This window comes from Anser anser (genome assembly GCF_964211835.1).
Source record: "Anser anser genome assembly, chromosome: 14".
Lineage (NCBI taxonomy): Eukaryota > Metazoa > Chordata > Aves > Anseriformes > Anatidae > Anser > Anser anser.
Window position 1 is genome coordinate 20,081,028 of NC_139735.1, and position 24,570 is coordinate 20,105,597.

The window sequence follows — 24,570 nt, forward strand, 5'->3', positions numbered from 1 at the left end:
CCTGGCCGTGGGGGAGGCGGCGCGTTGTGATCCCTCGTAGAATCGTTAGGGTTGGAGAAGAGCTCCAAGGTTATCAGGACCAGCCGGCCCCCTACCACCATCACCCACTAAACCGTGTCGCTAAGCACCACGTCCAACTTTAAACAGACCCTTCCACTGCCATCACCCGCCAAACCGCATCCCCAAGCACCAGGTCCAACCTTTCCTTGAATGCCCCCAGGGACAGTGACGCCACCAGCTCCTTGGGCAACCCGTCCCAATGCCTGGCTGCTCTTTTTGGGAAGAAATGTCTCCTCATTTCCAACCTGAACCTCCCCTGGCACAACTTGAGGCCATTCCCTCTAGTCTTGCCACTATTTATCTACCAGAAGAGGCCGACCCCAACTCCCCCAGCTCCCTTTCAGGCAGTTGCAGAGAGGTCTTCCCTGAGCCTCCTCCAGACTGAACAACCCCAGTTCCCTCAGCCACTCCTCACAGGACTTGTGCTCCAGGCCCTTCACCAGCTCCGTAGCCCTTCTCTGGACATGCTCCAGGTCCTCGATGTCCTTCTTGTAGTGAGGGGCCCAAAGCTGAACACAGCACTCGAGGTGCGGCGTCACCAGAGCCTCATGGGCAAGGATTGGGGTCCGTAGTCCACCCAAGCAGGAAGGAACTTTTTTTTTTTGGCCTCATAATGAATAAACTGGATAATAATAATAATACTAATAATAGTAAACCTTGGTCAAGTGTGCTTTTTAACCTCCAAATTGGCAAGCATGGTTTCAAAGTGGTGGTGGAGCAGCTCTGCTTCTCCTGCTTGGTGGCCCAGGTTCTATGTTTCTCTTGTTGTTCAAGAGAGTTTGACCCATTTCCACTACAAGAGCTGCACAGGTTCTCAATGCTCAAGAGGTTTTTTTTACCCATTTCCACACTGAGCTTCCCCCTGCATCAGGGGCAGCGTGGCCATGGGGAGGACGGGAACAGTGACAGGCAGTGTGGCGATGCCGCTGCTGAGCAGAGAACTAGCAAGGCCAGGAACGGGGCTTCCTCGTACCTCATGTCCAGGCAGCCAAACACCAAGCTCACAGCTCTGAACCTGTGGTCACCAACAGAGCCAGCGTGCAGCGGGTTCAGCCAGCTGCCCATGGCAGTTGTTGTGGATGCAGCATGCACGCACAGCCCCAGGCCACCCCAGACCATCCTGGCACCTTTCATTACAAGCAGGAGTAATGTAGCCAACTCGCTTCCCACAGCCAGGGGAAGGGCCGTACCAGTGCCAACGTTTTTATTAAAAGCTGCTTATCTAGTTACTAAAAAGGGGGCCTTGAAAGAGTGAGTTGCAAAGGTTAATTGTGGCAGTAGTGTGCACAAATGGGTAAGGGGCCTGCTCCATTGTCTCTGGCACAAAAGCCTGGGCCTTTCCTTTTTATTCCTCTCCCTTGTTTCTGCCTGTGCTAAATCACCTTCCACCATTTCTCTTGTCTGTTCCAGTCCCCTCATTTGAAAGCACTTTTATTTTTTATTTTTAAACTTCCCTTGGCTCCATTTTGACGACATGCTTTGGCAAACCCTGTCTGACAGCAGTAGCGATGCTGTGTATTAATTGTTGGCCCAGAGACAGCCCCGGCCCTTCTCCTACCCCCCCTTAATGGCATGGGGTCAGGGCAGAGAGAGCTGGGCTGCCTCCAGCCTCAGCCCCAGCACTTGCTTGCTGTTTAGCAAGGTTAAAAAGGTGTCTGCTGTTAATTTGCTTTCAAATGCTGACATTTGAGCTTTGTTCATTCCCAAAGGAACGTCCCCTCACCCTTGTTGCCTGGAGGACAATGCAGAAACATCGGGCAAGGGTACTCAGTAGAGGCACAGCGAGCTGGAGACACGAGGAACCCTGAGATGAGGCCCTGTGGAGCCGAGAGCAGTGAGAAGGGCGAGTGGTGGGTGTCTCCGGAAGGTCAGGTCCTGAGCAGCTCATGAACCCCAACACTGAGGCAGCCAAAATCCCCAGAGTCCATGGTCACTTTGGAAAGTGTGAGCCTGGCCTCCAGCATCCCCAGGGTGGAACATGCTGATCCTGGTAAATCACAGCGCCTGGTGGCCGACTGCCAGTCCCCCATGCTCTCCATGCCACCACGGGCACACACCTCGTGCTGCCCCCACGTGTGGCTCCCCCAGATGTGGGTTTCCCAGTAGTATGTGACCCTGATCCACAAAGGACTCCCCTTCCCCCCCCCCCCGCCCCCAGCCTCCCAAATCCCCTTCCCACCCCCTTCCCCATGGTTTGTGGTGTTGCCCACGCGGCAGATGCTGCTGCAGCAGAAGGGCGAGGGAGGGCGCCTGTCCCCGCGTGCCTTCCCAGCGCCTGGGACAAAGGGGGCTCATAGCTCCTCGGTGAGCCCCGGTGTCTGGCAGGGGCCTGGCAGGCATTGCCACAGCCCGGCTTAAGTCTGCTTCTTTTCCCATTCCTGCAGAGAAAGGGAAAAAAGAGAGTGATGAGACATCAGAGGTGCAGGAGGGAGCACTGAGCCCTCTAAGGGCCTCCCTCCCTACTGGGGGGCTTTGGAACACCCCAGCATCTTCAAAGGCAAGGTCACTGCTGCCCCGGGCATCATGGAGGTGATGCTGTTACCCCTGCCCACGCAGCTGCACATCTCCTGGGTCTCCCTGCAGGCTGGGCTCATGCCAGCAGCCAGTGCCAACCAAGCTGGACCAGCCTGGCTGCAGGGGACCCTGGCAGCATCCCTTGCTTTTGGAGTAGGGAGCACCCACAATCCCCAAAATTCATGGCCAAGTACAGGGACAGGATGAAAGGCTGAGATTTCCTGGGGAACAGGGGTGGAGAGGGAGAGTGAAGCAGGACCTTGGCTTTCCGCAGCACGTTTCCCTTGTTGGCAGGGAGGATGGAGGGGCTTCTCTTCCTCAGTTCGGCTGCACAGTTGACAGGGACCAAGTGCTCAGGGGGGCTCCCGTTTGGCTTGTTCGTAGCTTCCTGTGGAAAAGGGGGAGGAGAAGCAGGCTTTAGGAGACCCATGGAACAGGGAATGCCAGGAAAGCACAACCTGTCATGAAGTCAAAGCTCATGTGGCCAAGCCTAATCAACGCTTTCCTTCCCACCTCTAACCACCAAAAGATCAGGGGTGTCCCCTCATCCACACATGCTGCTCCCAGCACTGCCCCAAGCCCCTCTGCTGGGTGAAGCCAGAGCTGCGGCAGTGAGGATGAAGAGGTACGCACCCCATTCTCCGCCTTGCTGGTCACAGCCAGCCCCAGGGCCAGCCCTCCTGCCAGTGACTGCTTCAGCCGCTCCTTCACTTCGGTCAGCTGGAGCTCCAGGTCGACGCGGCTCTCCTCCTTCTGCCGGCACTGCTCCTCCAGCACTGCCACCCGCTGCTCCAGGTCCTGCAGCTTCATCCCTGCTTGCACAAGCGTGCCCAGCTCAGCACCTTTGCATGGACAGGCCCAGGGCTGAGGCTGTGGGGACCGAGAAGCCACCCATGCTCCTGGGTGGGATGTTAGATGGGGCTGCTGGCCTAGGAGCACACTGCAGCCAGCTCTGCTCACAGCCACAATGCCACCACCATGCCGCCAGCCTGGTGTCCCCATACCGGCCCTTCCCACTGTACCCGAATGCCTTAGAGCATTCCCGGTCACAGCACCCAGGTGGCACTGACCCACCTGTGCTGCCCTTCATGGCTTCTCGCAGCTCTCTTTTCTCTTTCCGCAGCAACACCAGCTCACTGCGGATTGCTGCTTTCTCCTTCTCCAGCTTCTCCTTCTCCGTCAGAAACCGCCTGGCATCCTCCTCGGCCCGGTTCTTCCCGTACCTGTACTGGTTGGCGTCTGCATGCACAAAGGAGAGCCTCTCAGGACGACTCTGTCCCCAGGAACGTCCCACCTGAGCCCAGCCCCAGCTGCGTGGACACCTCCCGTGGTCTTGCTGGCCTGGCGCAGCTCAACCTGGGACCCCCTGTGGGAATAGCCCCCTCCCAGGGACCGGTGTCTCCCTATGGAGGTTTGCAGCCTGCTGTCCCACTCCGAGGCCCCTCTCGCAGTCCCACACTCACTCGACGCGTGCCTCTTCACTTTGACCTGTGGGTCCACCCGCCGTGACTTCTCACTGCAGGAGGACGCGTGGCGCTTCACCTGGGCTCCTGATGGCCGCCCTGGCTCCTCCTGGGCCTGCGGTGGGGATGGGAGAGCGTGCTGAAACTCCTGCAGGGCTGCCCCAACCTGCCAAGGCTCTCCAGGGCATCTCCTGTAGCCTGGCCACAGCGAGCCCCCAAGCCCTGCTCACCTGAACCTTCTCGTAGGGAACGTCGTCGTACACCACGCGGGAGGAGTCTGGCCGGCTGTCCTGGGAGGAGCTGGCCCACCTGCGGGAGGAGGGACGGGTGTTTGCCGCCGGATTCCTTTCCAGGTTGTCCCTGGCAGACCCCTGAAGGGCTCTTTGATCTCAATGCTCTTCCTACATTGCTCTCCCAGCTCTGGGCAGGGACCCAGCTTTGCTTTTGAGTGCCCACCCTGCGCTATGCGAGCACGCATATCCCTTAGGTCCTTCCATCAGCGTTACTAAAACACCTTCCACTTCCAATCCTGCCCAAGGCAAGCTGCCCTGCCTCAGGATATGCCAGCCCTGGGATGCCACCTCTCCCCTGGCACCTGCCACCTCTCCCCCATCCCCATCCCAGCATTACCCCCAGCCCAGCACAGCCCCCGCAGAGTGGCGCACAGCCTTACAGGTAGGAGTGCCTCACGGCCGTCACGATGTTGGCAATGGTCTCCACGTCCACGTAGTCATAGTGCAAGGCCTCTGGCGCTGTCTGGGAGCCTGTCTCCACCAAGAGGAGACCCAGCCAGCGGCCCAGGTCTTCTGAGCAGCTTGCCTGCAGGAGAGAGAAAGGCCTGGGGACATGCCCTTGCGTCCCTGGGCTTCATTGATGTGCACAGGAGGGGAACCAAGGCACCGGGTGCATTCAGGCTTTAACCATCACAGCAGGTGCTCCCCCAGCTGCGCAATCCCCAGGGCACGTCCCCATGGGAGGCAATGTGCCCAGCTCACCTCCAGCGCGGTCACCTCCTGCCCGTTGCGAAGGATGCGGAAAGCGAAGGGGTGCTTGGGGCCCAGCCCTGGCACCACCTCGCAGCCCCGGAGGACGATGGCGTTCACGTGGGTGCGCAGGTCGGTGCGGTCCTTGTGGAAGTAGAGGGTGTTGGCCTTCAGGCGGCACCAGCGCTCCTTCCAGCACTGGTTGACCAAGACACTGAGGTAGCCTGGGAAGCGCAGACCCGATGGAAGGGTCTAAGCACCCATGACAGGACCTCGGGCACCCACAGCAGGACCTTGGGACCTTATGAGATGGGACTGCCCAGGGATTAGGGCACGTCTCCCTGCTCATGGGCAGACCGGTCCTGCTGTGCCTCAGTGTCCCCAAGGCGTGTCCCAGCTCTCCACAAGCACAAGAGGAGCTCCCCCCACAGCCCCTCACCCCCTGCTTGCCCCGCTAGAGCCAGGCTTTCCAGGAGGGAGCCCAGGACCCATCTGTACCCCAGGCACCCACGAACCGCAGCACGGGATGTCCTCCTCAGTGGAGGAGGTCTGCGTGTCCTCAGGGGAAGGCTTCTTCTTGGAGAAGCTGATGATCCTGGTGATCTTCTTCCCTGCCGCCCGGCTCATTGAGCCCTTCAGGTCAGCCAAGCCGCTCTTCTTGCCTTTTCCTGGAAGGGGGAGAGCCCCGATAGCCACGCGCACCACATCACAGCACTCCCCTCACACCAGGATGGATGCTGCAAGGTGCGGTGCACCTGACAGGAGGACAGCCTGTCCCAGGGGGCGTGGGGCCGTACCGTGCTCGCAGGGCTCCCTGCGGGCCATGGGGGAGCAGGTCTCACCCGTCGCCACGCTGTCCGAGTCGGAGGTGTGCTTCTCCTGCGACAGCCTCTGCAGGGAGGAGCAGGGCAGGTGCCCTTTCAGCAGCGCCCCTCTGCTCAGCCCCAAGCGATGACCACGGTCTGACCATGGCCTTTGTCCCTCCAGCACAGGGCTGGGATGTGCCCCTGGTGCTGGGGAGCCCCGTGAGCCCCACAGACCTGCTGTGAGGATGAGAAGGGCTCCCTACACAGCACCAGAAGCTCAGTGCTCAGGATATCCTCCTGGTCTCCAGGCTTAGTCACCAGCCCCACACAGTGCTTTGGCTGGTCCCTGTCATCCTGACCAGAAAGCGTCACCTTATCCAGGTCCATCTTGCAGGGCATCACTGGGGACATGGGGGCTTCCATCCCGCCTGCTCCTGGACTGCTCGCTTCCTTTATCACCTACGGAGAAAGGGCAAGCTCCCGTCCCACCGCCTGAGCCCAGCTGGCCCACGGGGAGCGCTGCCGTGGGCTCTGCAGCACCCGTCCCTGCTGCCCGCCACGAGGACGGGATGGCGAGCCCTGCTTGGGGCACAAACCCTGCTTGCCTGGGGCCTTGCACCCAGCTTGGCCCTTCCAAACCTCAACCATTGTTAAGGTGGATGGTCAGAGGATCTGGAAATTTTGGACGTGAGGGATTCAGGCACCAAGTCACACAACTGTCCTGCTGGCTCTGCGTTCCTCAGGGCCCCCCATGGCACAGCTCCCCACGGGAGAGGCATGGCCAGCCCCTTTCCCAGCCCCTTTCCCAGCTGTGGGCTCAGCAGCAGAGCCAGTCCCTTCCCCGCCTCCCACCCCCAGAACAAAGACAGGAAAGGGCCATGGGGAAGAGGAGGAGGAGAGCAAACATCCCCACCCCACTCCCCGGCGAGGGGCTCGGGCTATCAGCACAGGAGACGCCCAAGGCTTGGGAAGCAGCTGGCCAGCCATCCCCACGGCCGATAAGAGACGGAGGAAAGCCCCCTTCCTTCCCCTTCCCCAGGGCAGCCCGCTCCCCATCGCAGCCTGAGGAAGGCTGTGGGTGGAGGGGGGCAGCGGCAGTACCTTCAGCCACTCCTCAGCCTGCTCCTTGCTCTGCACGGCCAGCACCAGCGCCTCAGCCCCCAGCAGCGAGAAACGCAGCTCATGCTTCTTGCGCCGCCCGTCCTTGGGGACGTAGATGACATTGCAGGTGCCCAGGGGCACTTCCACATGCGGCTGCCGGTCCTTGGAGCTTTTGTAGCACTGTGAGAAGCAAAGACAACCACTCAGGGTTCAGCCTCTCCCGCTGCCATGCCCAGACGAGGCCCTTGCAGGCTCCTGAGCCAGCGGCACAGATGGACGTGGTTCCATCTCTGCAACACAGTCACATGAGGGCTGCAGGATGCCCTCTCCCTTTGCTCCACTAGCCAAGGGGATCCCAAAAGTGAGGAGCCCTTCATTTGCTTGCAAGGGAAGCAACAGCAACCTCTGCACACACTGCAGGGCAGTCGCAGCCTCAGGGCAGGGTCTTGGTTTGGATATGGCTATCTTTATTTGCTCTGGGGCTGACCTCCCTCCAATGCACCCGGGGATCTCTCCCCACCCCTTATGCCCTACCAGTTTCTGGCTCACCAGCAGCTTGCTGTCCCGTATGATGGTGAGCTGCTTGGCCCACTGCCCGAAGCGCTTCTTGCGCAACAGGAAAGCGCAAATCCTACAGTCCTTCACCAGGTTCATGGAGGCTTCCTCTGACGGCCACTGGTGTGTCAGCTGCTGGCCCTTCCCCTCCTCCTCCTCCTCGTCATAGGACTCGTAAGAGCTGCTCATGGCATCCGAGTCGTTGTCTGGAAGGGAGCAGGCATGTCACACCAAGCAGCTCCCTGTCCCGGGGAGCTTTTTTGCATGCCAAAAGCCATTCCCAGGTGCACCTGTTCAAACCTCAGGGCTGGCTTATTTCCTTGCAAGCCTCAAACCTGCAAAGGCTGGATGAAACCGTCTACCCTCAATATAGGATCATGCATTGGCTCTCTGCCCTACACCTCCCTAGTTGGGTATGGGGCAGTGGTTTTATGGATATGCCAAAATACATCACAGGGTCTGAGAGCGGAGGTGTGGGAGGTGGCTGCCTGGCGCACTGGAGAGGAGCGGGTCAGAAAGGCCCAGTGCCTCCCCATCCTGCTGGCACCACAGCGCAAGCACAGCCACATCTCACCCCCGGGCACACCAACAGCTTCTCTTGGCTTGGCGCAAGCCCACATCTTGGACTTTGCCAAAGCTCTCTGTCCCCTGCCAGGTGAAGGCACCCGAGTACCTACAGGAGTTCTTCTGCTCCCCGTTCATCCTGGTGACAGGGTAGTTGCTGTCTGCGTCCTCGTAGTAGCCATCCTCGATCGAGTTGGGAGGGCTGGAGCTGTCTGCAGAGGAAGCAGAGGGCAGCTGGGGCTGCTGGCCGTGCATGAGCCTGTATGCGGGGCAGAGTGAAGCACACCCGCCCTGAGCACATGCAGACACCAGGGGTGTCGAAGCATCGCTCCCTCCGTGGCTCCAACCTCAGCTCATCGCCCCCTTCCCTGCCAAGCAGGAAGAAACAACTCCTTGCACAACCAGTGTGTGGGGATGGGAAGGAAGCGGGAGAGGAGGGTGCGGGCGGTTTCCTTCCCTGGGAGGAGCCGGCATGCTGCCGAGGGCCCTGCTCGGCCGGGCAGGGCGGCGGGGGCAGGCAGGTGCAGCTGGGAGCAGGACTCACTGCGGGAGGTGATGTACTCGGGGGCCTTCCCCGGGCCCAGGGGCAGCGCTTCCTCGTAGTAATCCTCGGGTGGGGGGGTGGTGGGCAGTGGTGGAGGAGGGTCTGTAGGAACCTGCGGCAGAAACTCCACCAGCATGAGCGGAGAGGGCCCTGAGGGGCCAGCGGGCACCGTGGTGGCAAGGGATGGAGATGGGTCCCAGCCACAGCCACCTCCCCATGCCAGAGCAGGGATCTCACAGGTGGGTACACTGACGTACGGTTTTTGCTGGCTGGCTCCTCGCAAGCTCCAAGCCAATGCCATCGCCGGTGTCCCCGTCCTCCTCCTGCATGTCCTGGAGGTCCCGCAGGTCACAGTCTGGGTTGGCAGCAAGCATTGAGGGTGAAGGGAGCAGTCCCCAGGCACAAGGATGCAGCTTTCACCACCCTTCTTGTCCCCCCTTAGTGCCCCCACTGTCAGAGCTGCGATCCAGCCCAGCGCAGCACCTGCCCAGTGAGACCCTGGCATTGCCCTGGGATGGCCACACATACCGAACTCCTCGAAGAGAGACGCCACGAAGCTGGTGCCGTTGCTCAGGGAGGTCGTGTTCACGTACATGAAGTCCGCATCCTTCCCTGGGGGTGAGGGGGAAGCTCTCAGCCCACAGACAGGCAGGACGGCCAGGTGAGCACCAGCACCTTCCCAAAATCACCTATCCGAGGTCTCGGATCACCTCCCGGCCAGGCAGGCTGCACCACGCCGTGGGGCAGGAGGAGATGAGGAGCCCCCAGGGACACTGCCTGCCCCCAGGGAGGGCCGGAAGCCTCTGGGTGCCCGGCCCCTCTGCCTTCCCATGGAAATCCCTGTGCTCAGCAGAAACTGGGAGCAGGAGGGCATCTGCGAGGCAGCACTTCCAGCAGAAGCAGGGGGCAGCCAGCAGTGCCGATGCCAGCACCCAGGGGAGAAGCAGGAGAGAGCCAGAAACATGAGAGAGGAGCAAAGTGCCCCGAGGGTGGTGCTGGGCACTGGAAACGGAGGCAGCAGGCGCACAGGCAGGGAAACTCATCTGTGCCTTCAATAAGCTTCTCCTTGCCCTGCTGGGCCGGGCCCATCTGTGGTCCCAGGCTGGGGATGCACTGCCACCAGGGCAGCCACCAGGTCCCTTGGGAGCAGGACACTGACCTGCAGGTGGCTGCAGCTTCTGAAGGATGGTGGAGACGGCCAGCTTCTTCTCCTGTGTGGTGGCACTCAGGTACTCGTGGTCCAGCAGCTTGAGCAGGACGCTGAGCTCAGGAAGGAGCTGGTCCAGCACTGGGGGAAGCAGGGAAAAGCCCTTCAGCTGGGGGGTTGGGGTGCTGGGCTTCGCCCGCAGCCCCCCAGCACATGGGGAAGTGGGGAGCAGGAGGACAGAGACACTTCCCAAGCCAGCCTGGTGGCCTGGCACATTTTAATCCAACTTTAATCCAACAAATCCAGCTCAAAACTGGGACAAGCTCAGGAATTTCATCAGCCTGTGCCTTGGGGACATTTCTCCCCTTTTCACAGCCAGGCATGTGATGCACGCTTGGCCAGGGCAATACCAGAGGTGCTAAAATAAAGGAGCAAAGAGGATTAAGACGAGGCAGAAGGGGCTGGACCACGTGGAAGACCCCTGCATGGCTGCCAAGCGCACACGTGCTCCTTCTGCATGCACACTCGCCCAGGCACCGGCACGCAGCCCACTGAGCCCGCCGATGGAAACACGAGCTCTGCAGGCTGCTGCCATCAAAGGGCTCAGCACGTGAGTGTTTCCATGCAGATAAAACCACCCCTCTGTCCTCCGTGCGGGATATCGTTGTTCTGCGTGCTGATGAAGGAAGGAAAGGACATCCAGACACCACCTCCAGAGCCACCTGGCAGTGCCACTCTGGGACACCCCCCAGCCCAGCACCAGCAGCTCCTCCGCTCTGCAGCACCCCGCAACGCCACCAGCAGCCAGAAACCAGCAGGATAAATGGGGAGAACCCAGCAAAAGGCAGGAAAAGAGAGCAGGGCTACAAAAAATTATCAATTAATGCAGTGTTTGGTGTGCTGGTGAGGAGGGAGGGCAGCACCTGCAGAACCCAGTGCCTGAGACAGCCCAGCTCTGAGAGGCTGGGCTCAGGGGCTCCAGCAAACCTGCAGCTCTGGAGGTTATGGAGTGTGGGAAAAAAAAAAAAAATCTGCTGTTTCTTCCAATGCAAGCATGAGCAAGATCTTGGCAGCTGCTGAGCATCATCACAGCACAGCTGGGGCAGCTGTGCAGCTGGCTGTGAGTCCCCAGGGACAGTGGAAGAGACCAGAGGTGACCGCAGAGGAGGCTCAGACATGCTGACTGACGGGGATGCTTGGCAAAGAGGAAGGGAGAGCACAGGCCGCAGCAGAGCTGAGCACCAGGGCTGCTGGACACGCTGCCTGGGCCGTGCCTGTCACCTGCCGGGGAGGGGGACACGAGTGGCATGGAGGCAGCCGGACTGTTCAGAAGAAGAGCTGGCTGCCCCATAGCTGTGGGGCTGCCCAGCGATGCCGAGCTGGGTGGCAGCGAGGGGACATTTCCCAGGGCCAGGGCAGGGTGCTGTGGTGCTGCTGACGTTGGATCCTTGTTACTTATGCTCATAATGAGCTTCTGCTGGGCCTTATCCAAACACCACATCCACTCCACCTGGCACCCAGCAAAACCTGGTTTGACCCAGCATTTTGGTGGCACAGCAGGGACAGTTGCTGTTAAATCCTGCCTGCCTTCAACCCGTGAGCAAGTCCCTTGCAGAGCCGGTGCAGCAGGCTGGCAGCTCGGTAAAAACAACTGCATTTTCAAAGCTTTTTGGCTGAAGGGGAGCCCTATGTGAGTGGGTTGATGCAGATCAGCACCCGGCCAAGACGAGCCCCCCAGGCGAGAAGACAGCGTGCCTGGCCCCAGAGCACTGCCTCCCCGGGATGAGGCAGGATGCGGCTCAAAAGCCTCTTCCTGCCAATGGGCTTCTATCTCCGCAGACCTTCTGCTTCCTCCTCCCTGCCCAGTGCCAAGCTGAACACCGGCATCAGCCCTTCGGCACAGCCGGCTTTGCCAGCACCAGCCTCCTGTGGGCAGACCCCAGGGGAAGGTAGCCCCCAGGAGGGGAGCTGGCAGCATCCCGCAGCCCACGGGGATGGAGAGGGCACACACAGCGGGACTGGGCCTCCTGCGCAAGCTCTGGAGTTGGTAACAGCAGACCTGGGACCCAGGTCCTGCTGCTGCTCTGCATGCTGCCCCCTCCACCTAGGGAGACACTTACCCACCATCCTGCTCCAGCTCAGCTGGCCACACATTCCTCCAGGGAGATGAGGACCATGCCCATGCCCTACACCACCTTCCCACAGCCATGGTGCCATGAGCTTCCCCATCCCCTGCCGTGCACACAACATCTCCCACTGCCGCCCCCAGCCCCGTGGCAGGGATTTGCACCAGCTGAGGGCCAAAAGGGTGAGCGGGGTCCTATTAATAACCCCAAAGCTGGTGGTGTTCACAGCCAGAGGGGCGAGGAGACCCCCGTGCACACACATGGTGAGAATGGCTGCTAAGCAAGGCTCACCGCCCGGCATTGCAGCCCGCTGAGCTCACCCGCGGGTGCATGAAGCCGAGTGGGGCCAGCACTGAAGGCTTCTTTGTTCCCCCCAGCTGAGCCGTCCCATGTATCCCTTGTCAAACATGCCCCCAGAGCTGGGGGAGGGGGGGCGAGCTGCTCAAAGGGGCCTGTGATCCATAGCGGGCTCGCAGAGCTGAGCCTGTGCCTGGGGGAGCGGAGGAAGGGAAGGAATTAATTTCCTGCGCTCGTTAGGCTCCCGGCCCAGCTGAGGTTAACGGGGGCTGCAGGAAGCCAGGAGAGATTGCCCACGGGCTGTAGATGGCACCGACGGGCACCTTAGCAGGGCCAGGGGCTCAGGTGCAAGGGGGGTGGGCATGTGCTTGGTGCCAGGGCACAACTGGGGATGCAGAGCCCAGGATGAAGGTGGCAGCGGGATGTCACAGGGCCCTGCGGGACAAGGTGGTGCAGCACTGGAGCACTGAGCAGGTGAAGGGGCCGCAGGGACCCCAAGTTCCTGCCATGCCACAGCCTCGCTCACAGGGCACCTCCAGCGCTGACAATTGGGTCCCACCTGTTGGGAGCCTCAGGGGTTTCTCCCACACCCTGAATCCCGTGGGAGCGCCCCGCTTTACCAGGCACAGGGTTTGGACACAGACATCCCAGCGGAGGGAGCGGCACGAGCCCTGGGACAGACACGCACCCTGCTCCCCACTTCCAGCCCATCCAAGCACCGCAGCAGGGATGGGAAGGGGGCAGAGGTCCCCGAGCCTCTCCCGGGAAGGCCAGGAGCTGCAGCAACAGATGGCTTTAGCGTGAGCCAAGCTGGGCTGGATGGGCCGGGGAGGACCTAGGGGAGCACCCCTGGGACAGGGAGAGCTGTGGAACGGCCCCAGTTTTTGCTGCTGCTAGGACAGGGAGGCAGTGCTTCCTCCGCCGACCAAACATGCCCCAGGGGCAGCACCAAGCGAGATGTTGGCAGAGGAACTGCATCCCCTCCCCGCGGCAGCACCCCACCGCCTCTCCCCACCTCGTGCCCAGGCCAGCTCTAAGTTTAGACCCTGGGAGTGCATCCCCCTCGGGGAGCCAGGCATCCCGGGCGGAGATAAGGGTTTGGGAGCAGCTGCAGAGCCCACCTCCCCCTCCCCAGCCTCCGTTCGGTCGTGGGAGCAGGAAGCAGGTCTTGCTCCAGCAACCTGCAGGAGGAGAAGGAGAAGAAGGAGGAGGAGGAAGGCGCTCCAGCCAAGCTGATGCATTAGTTTCCTGGTGCACAGTCCAGCTTTTTGCAGGCATAGAAATAGGACAATACAGGTGGGGTCGCAAAGCGAAGCTGCTCGGCACTCACAGCCCAGAAGAGAGCCCCGGGGGGGAGGTGCAGTTTCCCAGCCAGCGGCACCATGACATTACTGCAGAGGACTCCGTCCCACGGCCACAGCTCTGCTGTCCCCCCCCCCCCCCCCCCAGCCCCGGCCATGCTTCCTCCTGCGCCAGGTGGAGGCTGGGGGGCGAGGGGGGCTGGGGGAAATCGGATGCTGGGAGCGACTGCCATTGTTTGTAGCTAAAATAAAAGCCAAGCAAAAATAAATCCTTCCTGTTGGCGCGGGCAGGGCCGCAGGATGCTGTGCCTGCGGAGGAGCACTGTTTAGAGCCGCCCCCAGCAGTAAACAAATGGTTATAGCCCTGGTTATAGACGCCATAAAGAGGGGGGGAGTACGGGATGGGGAACGGGGCACAGGCGGGGACCCCAGACCCTCTGCTCGCACCTCCCCAGCCCGGTGTAAAGGGGCTGCTCCCATTCACACGGAGCTCCTTTGCCACGGACAGGAGGCAGGCGTGGGGCTGGCGACGAAGCATCATGGCAGGCAGGCTCCCAGCGTTGTCCCTTCATGTCCTCGCTGCCTGATGGCCCCGCAGATCCTCACCCAGTGGCATGGGGCACACGGGATCAGCTGGGTTGTGCTGGCGGGCGAGGAAATCAGGCAGGAAAGTACCCCTCCTGCCCAGCAGCTTGGCATGCTCCCGCATGGAGGGGTTGAGAGAAATGCCAGCCATTAATTATCACACTTAAGCTCTGGAAACATCCCATAACAGTGGAAGATTTGCTAAGGGGCCACTTGATGCCCGTGAATCATTTCTTCCCTAGAAACAAGGGCCCCTTGAGCGGGGCGGATGCAGGGAGTGCCTCGGCCTCCACTTCCAACTCCGGCAGCAGGAGCCTGAGTGCTTTGGGCTGGCTCCTGCATGGATGGAGCCCGTACTCGTCTCTCCAGCCACCACCAGCAGCGATTTATGCCCTCACCAAGCACCCTGGGCAGGCATCCCCTCTCCTCCAGCCATTCATTCCCAGCTCAGGCGCCGCAGCATCCCCGAGCGCTGCAGAACATGAGGTGCCTCTGACCTCTTGGCCTGCCCCTTGTGCCCCAGGGGGAGCCCGTCCCCCCAGAGACCCCAGGACCCCGTGAAGCCAGGCTGCATCAGGCAGGGCAGGGACACACACCTCCCAGGGAGTGCATCACCGTGACCTCACAGTAATTAAGAGCCTTAGCTGATAATCTCAGAAAATCAGCCCTGGGAGGTTAAGGTGAACCCTGCTTGCTCAAGGGGACAGTGAGTCCCCCATGGCGGAGCCACCCCTGGATGCTCATCTTACAGCAGGGAGATTGTGGGTTTCACAGGGCCCCACGGCTTCTCTCCTTCTGCAGCACTGGGAGAAGGGCAGAGAGCAACCAGGGGGATGAAAGAGCCAGAAGGCTGCCCCAGCTGTGTCTGCTGAGCCGCTGTTATCCTCATGTCTCCTCGACACGCATCCCAACATGGCCAGCAGCTCAAGGTTGTGCTGGCCACCTCCCTGTCCACTGCTTTCAGCGCTGGTCCTGTGCCTGGTGCAGCTATATGCCAGCAGCAGCTCTCCCCCGGTATAAATAGCTCTGCTGAAAGCCTTATCTGGCGGCCTTGCTCTCAGCGACCCTGGAGGAGAGCAGCTGAGCAGCGAGCCCAGCCCAGGGCAGAGCGGTGCTCCCAGCCACGCATCCCCCAGCCCTGTGTGCGCCTTGTTCAGCATCGCCCAGCAGGATGGGTGCTGCTGGGCAGCCCTCACCAGTGTGCATCCTTCCTGCAGTGCCTTTCACACCGCCGGTTAAGCCTCCAGGTGCCCTGAACAAGACTACCCTTTCCACCACATTGACCCTAAGAGCAGCTCCTGCCACAGCAGAGTGGCTTCACAAGCCCGAGCTGTGCAGGTAATAATTAACAGGTTGATTAAATCACCCCAAACATCTGCGACCAATGCAGATAATGACCCTTCAGTGCCCTGTGCTGCAGCAGGGCTCCTTGGCTGGGGGCTGCCCCCTCTCTGCTGACATTGCTCCCTCTCCTAGAGAGGATTGCGGTAGTTTGTTTTAGCTCACTAAAAGCAAACTTTGGTCTTCCCAAATGAAGAGGCTGCAGTTGTCCCCACCCCAGAGGAGGAGGGGGTGGTTTCTATATGGCTCTCTTACCGCTGAGCGAAGCAAGAAGCCGAGCAAATAAAGGCACACAGGCACGGCTGCTCTGGGTGGGGTATTCCTGAGCCAGGCTGGGGAAGGACCCCTGAGCCCGGGGGATCCCCAAACCAGGTACAAGTTGTTCCCAGCCACAGCTCAAAATGAGCTACGCAATCAGCTCTGCAAGCATACAAGGACTGGGCTCACTGGTTCCAGGCTACATTGCAAAACTGGGTGCGAGGCGAAGTGGCCATATTGCAGGATGCTCTGCAGGGCCAGCGGCTGAGGATGATAAGGGCTGCTGGCTGAGAACGTATTTAAATAATGAAGGAAAACGAGAGATTTGAGATGCCCTTTTAAAGGAATAGTCAGGCAGGGGCAAGACCTGCTGAGTAATGTATAAAAACAAGCTTCAGCCAGAGGAGAGATGTTAGGATTAGCCAGGACCCAGAATAAACTATGCTTTTTCCAACCAAAATTTCGGCGGCAGCCTCTTCAAAACAAGCCCTGCAGCCAGCAGGGAGCAGCAGGTTGGTGCTATCCCCCCGACACCGGGAGGGGCCCCAGGAGAGGGATGGGGTGGGCTCATTCCATCTCCAGAATGGACATCCTGGCCGTCCTGATGGGGCTGGGAAGATCTCTGCATCCCAGAAGGCTGTACTCTGCATCCCGTGCATCACCTTTCCCCAAAACCATGGTCCAAAAGATGTCAGGCGGGGCAGAGGTGCCTCTATAAGAAGTCACAGAGGGATGTCATGCCTGGCCCCGGGGAGGCAGAGGAGGACACAGTGACAAGACAGGATGGAGCAGGGACAGCCACCAGCCAGCTCCCCTTCTCCAAATGCTTTCAGCTGTGTCGCACAACGCAGGCACCTCTTTCCAGAGGTGCTGGGAGGAGAAAATACCAACAGGGGTAGAAAAAACCTATGGGGGAAATATCCCCACGGAGTCAGCACCCAGGGCACCCCAGAGCCAGCCATGCCCAGAACCCCAGGGTTGGACAAGGACCCGCTCAGCGGCCACCTCTCCCCATCCCTGTTGGGAGGGCCACCGAGGAGAAGCAGAGGGAAAAAGGGGCACAGCAGAGCGTCTCTGTGCTCAGGGGCCAGGGCCGTGCTGCCGGAGGATCCTCGGAGGCAGGATAAGCGTGTTTGCTCAGCTGAGAACAGCCCTTCCGTTTCCTCCCATTGGCGAGCTCCGGGAGCATCAGGTGCAGCGGCAAGGCCACCAGCCCGCGGCATTTCCGACCGCCTTAACCCGTTCGGGGCAGGGGCACGGAGCCATGATGGCCGGTCTGGCACAGTGGGAAAGCTGGCGAGCACGGGCGCAGGGGAAGATGCGACAGCTCTGTTATTGCTGATGGCTCTGGCGGTGCCTGGACTGGTTTACTGTACCTGTTTTTAACTCCGGCACAAAAAAGCCAGCTATCAGACCTGTTCCTGCACATCTATTCCTGGCTTTGCCCTTTACGACCTGTTTCCCAAAGCATAAGGTGATGCTGGGGTTGTGCGAAATGGGAGGCAGAACCCACCAGACAGCGAGCCAGAAAGGGGATGTTTGCCCATCATCATGCCTGATGGGTTTAAATTAAAAACAAAACAAAACAAAACTACCCCCCCCCCCCAAAAAAAAAAAAAAGAAGAAAGCCAAAGCCATTCCTGAAGCTGCTCCCCCAGGTGCTCTCCTGCTAATTGCCAGTGATCAGAGCACGGCAGCGTGGCCCAGCCCTCCTTCCTATCGCTCCCAGGATCACAGGCACACGAAACCTACTTAAAAAAAAAAAAGAAAAAAGATTTTGAGAATGGAAACTCCTCCCTGCAAAGGTTTGTTTTCGTTCCAAACTGTTATGAAATGTCAGTGTTTTCCCCCGCCTGGCAAAGAGCCCTCCTTTGATGAGCTGGGAGGCTTTATCAAATCCAAAAATCGAAGGGGCTGTGGGACCGACTGCCTGGGGGGGGGACCTACAAATAACTTATTTTCCTCCTGCCCCACCGCAGAGGCTGCAGATCATCAGCGTGGTGTCTGCGGGGGGATTTGAGCTCCCTGAATGCCACGACTTTCAGTGCTTGGGGATGATGAAAGTCAGGCTTTTATCGGCTGCGGCGGGTGGCAGGGCTCAGTGCCATTCATCCCGGGTGCCCAGGCAGGGGGTGCTGCCCCCAGAGCTGGTTGCGCCTGGCAGGGACAATGCAGAGATCCTGGGGAATCTTCCAACCAAGCTGCCCTGGAAGGGGGCATTTAAAGGATATTATATAGGACTGACGGATTTGATGTTAATTTTAATGGAAAAACAGGTTCCTTCTGTGTAGGAGGTACCTGTTCCTCAGGGGAATTTCAGCAGGACCAGATGGGATGGCAGCTGGTGCAGGGAAGAGTTAAGGGGCTGGGACATGAGGCTGGGATGTCAGGCACCACTTCAAGCCTTGGTTCTGCACGTTGTTATCTCGGGTCCCTGTGAGTTACTTGGCTACCTAACAAGAGGCAGATCTTGGGCCGAGCCCAGTTTTCACCCACTGACCTCCTCTAAAAGGCCTCCCAGCTGCTCAAGAGGAGACAACTTTTTCAGACCCTTACAGCACGGTTTTATTTCCCTGGGCTGGGACACGGGATGCAGGACCTCAGCACGGGGCACGTTGGCCTCTCAGCTCAGCACATTTCCACCGGAAAACTGCATTTCCAGGTCGAGAGCAGACACTGGGAAGAGGCAGGTTTCCCAGACAGCCCACTGTGATACCAGAGTCCCCAGGGTCGCTGGCTGCAGGACGCTAACCTTGTGCGGCACGAGCCAGGCAAACGACACCCTGCCTGCCTGCTGCACTTGGTGCCAGCACCCCGGGGCCACCTGCCCACCTGGGGGACCAGGGCAGCCCAAGGAGGGCTCATCCCCTTCCCACACACTATGAACAGGCTGCCAGCACCACCGCCGCTCAGCTCCCAGCGGAAGGAATGGCTGCAATGTGGGGGGGAGCTTGGCATTTGCCCGGCGCTAACAGCTGGCCCTGGCTCACTGCTCGCCCCCTTCCTTCCAGCGGGCGGGATTCCTGCAGCCCGATTTCAGGCAGCAGGTCAAGAATGATCCCGGCGCCCTCCTGCCGAGCCCGATGCCTCCCCATTCCTGTGGGCGAGCTGGAGCCAAGTTTATCCCTTACATATCTCCGCTGGCTTTGCTGGATTTAGACCGCAGATAAGTTTGGTGCAGGACCTAAATTCCCCTGGCACTAAAGGTCAGGGAAGTGCCACTAACAAGGAAAAGCAAGCACAGCCCTGCTAGAGCAAAGCCTCACAGCACTGAGCATCTCCCCAAATGCAGGCACATACGCATTTCTCCACCACTATAGCCTGGAGTGACTGCCGACAGCCTCCGGCACTGATGGTGAGCTGAGCACAGCACCACTTGCTGCACAGCCTGCGGGCAAGGCACCGTGCTCAGCCAGAGAGCAGAAAGCAGGAACAGAGCTGGAGGATCACAGAGCAAGAGCAAGTCAGGGCACACGCGGGGCTGAGTGAGGCTCCAGGTGAACAAAGGGGCTGCCAGAGAGAGAGGAGAGGTTGGGACCTGGGGACAGAGCTCCTGCCCACTGAGCCCCTCCTGCCCTCCCTGCACAGCCAGCACCCCAGAGGGATCCAGCGGCTCTGGGTGCTGCACAGTGGGGCTGGAGGAGGTTTATGTTAGCAAAGAGCGATACAGGTGCCAACAGCAATTCATTACAAGCTTTCCAAGCAAAGCAGGCAGGCACCTCCACCACTACCATAGAAGGCACCTACGGGGGGGATAAGAAGCAGGGGAAGCCCACAGGGAGCGGGGCACGGTGGGCTGCAGGCAGCCCTGCAGGGCTCAGGCACCGGGGCCCCTCCATGCCAGCCCTGCACCATGCCCATGCCCACCTCCCCGCAGCCCCAGGAGGGGCTCAGCAGCGTGCTGGCACCCCCAGCCCTTCCCCACAGAGGGGTCCACAGCCCTGGGAGCCCACGGGAACATCCCACTTCAGGTGAGGGTGGCTGCCCAGCAGCTCACACAGCAAGAGAGGGGGGGCAGATGAGGCTCTGCTCTCCCCTTTGCCCACCAGTGAGGTCCCCTGGGACCCTGGAGGATGGTGCTGGCACCATGTGTCACTTATCAGTGCCCCCCCCCTCCCCCCCCCACCGCAGCAGCAGCCTCCTTCAGAGCCAACATCCTGGGGCTGGTGTGCAGGGTGAGCTGCAGCTGTGGGGGAAGGCTGTCCCTGTCCCCATCCCCTCCTGGGCTGCTGGGCCCCGACACTGCTCTCTGAGCACCACCACCATGAGCTGCATCCCGAGAGCTGAACTCCTCACACTGTGTTTCCACTGCGGAAACACCACCCAATCCTTTTACATCGGGAAGGGGAACTCTTGACCCTCAGGTCCTGCTGGTGCTGACCCCGAGCCGCAGGCACAGCCCTGCCTCAGCCACCCAGGACTTTGTCCTGCAGAGCCAGAGCGATGTCCCTCATCCCCTGCTGTCACCTAAGGGCAGTGCTGCCGCAGCACCTATGCGGAGCACCCAGGGGCCAGGACTCCCATGCTGCACCCTCCACCACCGGCTCATCCTTCCTAGACCAGTATTCGGCGGCAGCAGCAGCAGCATCACCCCCTCGCTGCCCAGCCTCCCCCTGCTCCCCCTGGGACCTGCCGACCCCAGCAGAAAGCCAGCACCTTTCCTACATGAGCCCAATGCCACCGGCTCGTGCAGGAGGGCAGGCTGGGGATCAGGCCCTCAGAGACCACGGGCACCTTCCCCAGCTGGGGAAACGCTCAGGGTCCCAGCAGCTCTGTATGGAACCGGTCACCTTGCTTGCTGGGACCACCAATTCCCCCACGGAGCCCCCCAGGCACTCACACCCCATGAACTCCCATCCCAGGCTGTGACTTTTCACCCTTCCGACCCACGGGGGGGGCCACATCCCCAGCCCCAGCCCGCACCCCACACCAGGACACCCCGGGGTCTCGCAGGGACGCACACGGGGCGGGGGGGGGGGGGTGTCTCATTTCCCCATCTCTCCCGCACCGACCCCACGCCCCCCGTTCCCGGCGGGGTGCGGGGGGTGTCCCGCGGCCCCTTACCGCTCTGCCTGTCCATGGTGCGGAGCCGAGGGCAGCGGCAACCGCCCCGGGAGCTACGGGATGCCGAGTGGCACCGGCGGCGGGGCCGGCTCTCCCGGCAGGGCGGCCGATCGCCAAGCCCGCCCCTCCCTCGGCGAGGGGCAGCCCCGAGCACCGGCACTGCAAGGCACGGCCCGGCACGGCTCCGCCCCGGGCCGCCCCCGCCGCTTTCGTGGTCCCCCCCCCACCCCCCCCGGGGGACAGCGCCCGGCAGCTGCGGGGCTGCGGGGAGGGAGGTGCGCGGTGGGTGGGTGTCCCCCCCCCCCCGGGAAAGGGGCTGGGAGCCATCGGGGCTCAGACCCGGATCCCTTCCCGGCCCGGGGCGGGGGTGGGTGGGCTGCGGGGACCCCCCCCTTGTGGCAGCGCCTGGAGCGCGTCCACCCGGCATGTCCCGCCCGGAGCGCGTTGGGTTTGGAAACTGCAGTTTGGGTAAAGAACTAGGGGCTGTGCCCCCGCCCAGAGAGCACCCAGGGGGCAAGCATGACCCTCCCCCCTCCCCCTCCCCCTCCCCCAGTGGCCCATTGCATTGCCCCTGCTCCAGCATCTCCCCAAACCTTCCGTATCCGTTCCCTCCTGGTGCCCCTCCTTGGCGTGGCCACTGTCCCCCCTAACAGGGACGCTGGGGGACACCTGGACCTGGGAGGCTGGCAGAGCATGGGGACAGTTCTGCAATGAGGGGAGCACCTCTTGCAACGTGCTCTTGCCCCCCCAGGACAATTTCTCACCCCACCCCCCCAGCCAGCAACCAAGCCCCCCTGGGGACACCGGGCTGCCCGCTGCCCTGAGGGACACACGAGAAGGTTCCACACGTGCCTGGCTAGCACTGGAGAGCAGTATCCAAAATGTTAAGCACTCTTTAGCAATTCAGCTCCAGATTTTCCCCCTTTTGGGGCACTGGCAGTGCTGGGCAGAGCAGAGGCAGCCCCTCCTGTGCCCCCTGTGCCTGGGCTGCAGCCAGCCCAGCCCCGCTCGCCCCATGCACCCTTCTGCATAGCCGGAGGCACCCAGCCAGGTCTCCCCTCCTGGACTGAGCTCCATTTTCCTCTCAAGCCACAAACCTGTCACCTCCGGGGCTGTGGTTAGGGCACAAGGCACACACAGGCCACCAAACACAGCCGGTTTTTGGCTGGGATTTGCGGAGCAGCCAAACCAGCAGCGTGGGCTCAGGCACCGCTGGCTGCCAGGGCTGGCTTTGGGGCTCCCTAGGGCATGGACGTGGCACATCCCGGTGATGGGACCCCACAAGGGTCTTGTCGCTGTCTGCTGCCCCGGAGGGCATGGGGCAGGGGGGCTCTCTTGGCTCCAAGAGGAAGCAGTGGCCCCTGCCTCAGTTTCCCCATCTTTGCCATGCAGGCAGTGGTGAGGAACAGTTAGTTAGTGCCCATAAAATGCTCTGAAAATGAAAAGCCTCTCATTGTTGTGTTGTTGTTATTATTATTATTATTAATTAACAGAAGAACTGGCTTCTCAAGGTTTTATCTCTGAAGGTACTGCTGAAGATGAAGTTTCTCACAGCCCCAGACAGCCGAGCTTCATTTAGGGAGCTGCAGTTTATGGGGGTGAAATCATAAATACAACCAGTTCACTTACTGCTGCACTAACGCCAACAGGAGCAATTACCAGAACAATTTTACCCTTCCTGCTCCCATCCCCACCAGCACAAAGCTCCCGGAGCTGCCGCTGGTGGCAGGGGGACCCACACCAGAAAAGATGTTAGTGTGGAAATAATCCTATTGGTAAGAAAAAACAAACACGCATGGGTGCCGATACCCCAGCCACCACTGGGAAGCACAGCAGCCCCAAGCCCTGCAGCTTGCCCAGTCCCTGCTCTCCTGGCCCTGGCCAAACCCGAAGAGCAGCAACAAGCTGCACGAGGCAGGAGGTGGCTTGGGTTATTCATTCGAGAAGGGCTTAGATTTGGGACAGCCTGAGAAGCTGTCATTGCAGCACTTTGGGAGGAGAAACTGGCTCTGTAGCACTACAGGGGTTGCAGGGCAAGGCAACAGCAGGGGAAGCATTGGGGCTTGGGACTGTGCTTTGACCTGTGGGGGTGCACCCTGCTCCCCAGGGGTCCTCCTCATCCCTTGTCCCATGTCCTGGATTTCTATTTCTGGGGATAAGTGGCGAGGCTGAAGGTGCCCCCGTGGCTGTCCCTGGTGGGACCCTGGCTTCCTGCAGACGTACCCAGAGCATTGCCCCTCGCCACGAGGGGCAGCAGCGATGGGCACTGAGAGGCTCACGTGAAATTAGCCCCTGACAAAACCCAAGGCTCAATACAGAAACAAGGTTCAAGAAGAAAAGGAGACAGAGCATAAAATTATCTATGAGATTCCAATTCACTCTCAGGGGTGCAGAGGGCGCCTCTGCCACGTACAGTACTGAGAATCATACAGAGCTGCAATATAGAGATCTTTCTATGTATATATTTATAGGTATGTATATATTTATAGTGCACTGCTTTTAAAACAGCCGGGCCTGCTTCTTCAGCTCGTTCCTCTTCCAGAGGGCCAGGCGGTCGAACTCAGCGATGGTCATGCCAAAGATCTGGTAGAATTCCTCCTGGGAGAGGTGGCGCTGGGGAGAGAGGGGCAGCTGGGGCAGGCAGGGGGCCGGGACCCCCACCGCGGTCTGACAGCACCCACAGGGGCTGCAGGAAGGCAGGAGGGCACGTGGGGGGTCTTGCAGGGTGCGATGGGGTCCTGCAGCACCTGTGTGCTGCTGGGGCGCCATGGAGATACTCCTTGCTCGTCCATGAGGACAGGCTATGGGGACATCCCGCATGTAACCAGGTACCTCTGCGATCCCCCAGGGAGATTGTGCCCCATGGAAGAGACTTGCCTCACCTCTAACCGAGTCCTGTCCACATCTTTGGGCAGCTGGTTCCTCCCCCTCGTCTTCACCAGGAGCAGCTCGTAGGGGTATATCTGCGGGGGGACAGAGGGCATGGCAGAGCTCGGGGGCCAGAAGAGCACAGCAGTGGAGCCACGCCACATTTAGCAGGGCTGGGGTGGCACAGCTGCCCCCAGGGCCTGAGGGGGGCAGGACAGAGGGGGGGATTTGCTTTCAGGCTGACCCTAACCCACCCTGGGCCACCTCGGTAGCTGTGGAGGGCAACCCAAAGGTCTGCTGTTCGCTCTGCAGCGGCAGGAGCGACCCAGAGACAAGCTGAGCCTGGGAGCACTGGCAGGGCCACCCCTCTCCGTTCCTCACCTGGGAGACATTTCTGCTTGGCAAAGGGCTGGGGGCCCTGCCAGGACGGGTACAAAGTACAAGGATTGTACATGGTACAAGGATGGAGGTGTTGGGTAGGGAACGGAGGGGAACGAAGGGAGGGCATTGCAAGGAGATGGCAAAACTTCCCCCAACAGGGTCTGGGGACACAAGGGCACTTCTCTGGGTGTCACCTCTGGGTGGCAGTCACTCCCCGGAGCAGGGCCATCGTACCTTGTACTCTGTGGGGACAGAAAAAGACGAAAGAGACATTAGCCAGCGCCCCCTCCGCTGCGAGCATCCCCCCTCGGAGCTGCAGAGACACCCTTCCTCCTCCCCATCTCCCCCCTCTGGCCCAGACCCCATTTTCTGGAGCTGCCCGCAGTGGGCTGGGCAGCCCCCCGGTGCCCCATACCCATGGGGTCTCCCCGCTTTGCCATCCCCAGCCCCGCAGCACCTTACCTCGCATCCCCCAATTGACGGCGTTGGTGCTGTCATAGTGGAAAAGCTCCGCGCTGGGAGGCTGCAGGAGGGATGTGCGGAGAGAGGGAAGGGTGAGAAGGGTCCACTCCGGACCGACCCCCTCCAGCACAGCACCTCCCACGTCCCCAG

At 60.7% G+C, this 24,570-nt stretch overlaps 2 protein-coding genes across 7 annotated transcripts in view; both read right to left on the minus strand.

Annotated features, from left to right (window-relative positions):
- Nucleotides 1-1,231: 1,231 nt before the first annotated feature.
- Nucleotides 1,232-20,868, minus strand: AFAP1L1 (actin filament associated protein 1 like 1). Of its 3 annotated transcripts, XM_083799144.1 has the most exons (20): nt 20,710-20,844; nt 13,909-14,104; nt 9,750-9,878; nt 9,119-9,202; nt 8,848-8,945; nt 8,591-8,702; nt 8,160-8,258; nt 7,477-7,688; nt 6,928-7,107; nt 6,199-6,285; nt 5,818-5,911; nt 5,536-5,688; nt 5,033-5,244; nt 4,711-4,856; nt 4,268-4,346; nt 4,038-4,152; nt 3,649-3,813; nt 3,208-3,386; nt 2,834-2,962; nt 1,232-2,438 (listed from the first exon to the last, which is right to left on the minus strand). In XM_083799144.1, exons 2-20 carry the CDS (start codon nt 14,000-14,002, stop codon nt 2,415-2,417), a joined length of 2,391 nt encoding a protein of 796 aa, XP_083655270.1. In that variant the 5' UTR covers nt 14,003-14,104; nt 20,710-20,844; the 3' UTR covers nt 1,232-2,414. The 3 variants fall into 3 exon arrangements, with proteins under 3 accessions (XP_083655270.1, XP_083655272.1, XP_083655271.1); XM_083799146.1 differs by lacking the exon at nt 13,909-14,104 and having other exon boundaries at nt 20,710-20,868; XM_083799145.1 differs by lacking the exon at nt 20,710-20,844 and having other exon boundaries at nt 13,909-14,111.
- Nucleotides 20,869-23,065: 2,197 nt separating this feature from the next.
- Nucleotides 23,066-24,570, minus strand: part of ABLIM3 (actin binding LIM protein family member 3) — a 42,118-nt gene continuing 40,613 nt past the window's right edge. For 3 of the 4 annotated variants that reach the window (XM_083799157.1, XM_083799160.1, XM_083799159.1), the window contains 3 exons: nt 24,416-24,481; nt 23,592-23,672; nt 23,066-23,322 (listed from right to left, as the gene is read on the minus strand). In XM_083799157.1, the coding sequence (XP_083655283.1) occupies nt 23,209-23,322; nt 23,592-23,672; nt 24,416-24,481 (261 nt within the window). In that variant the 3' untranslated portion in view covers nt 23,066-23,208. Of the gene's footprint in view, nt 23,323-23,591; nt 23,673-24,019; nt 24,201-24,415; nt 24,482-24,570 lie in introns of those variants that run through there. The other variant, XM_083799158.1, reaches the window with a different exon arrangement.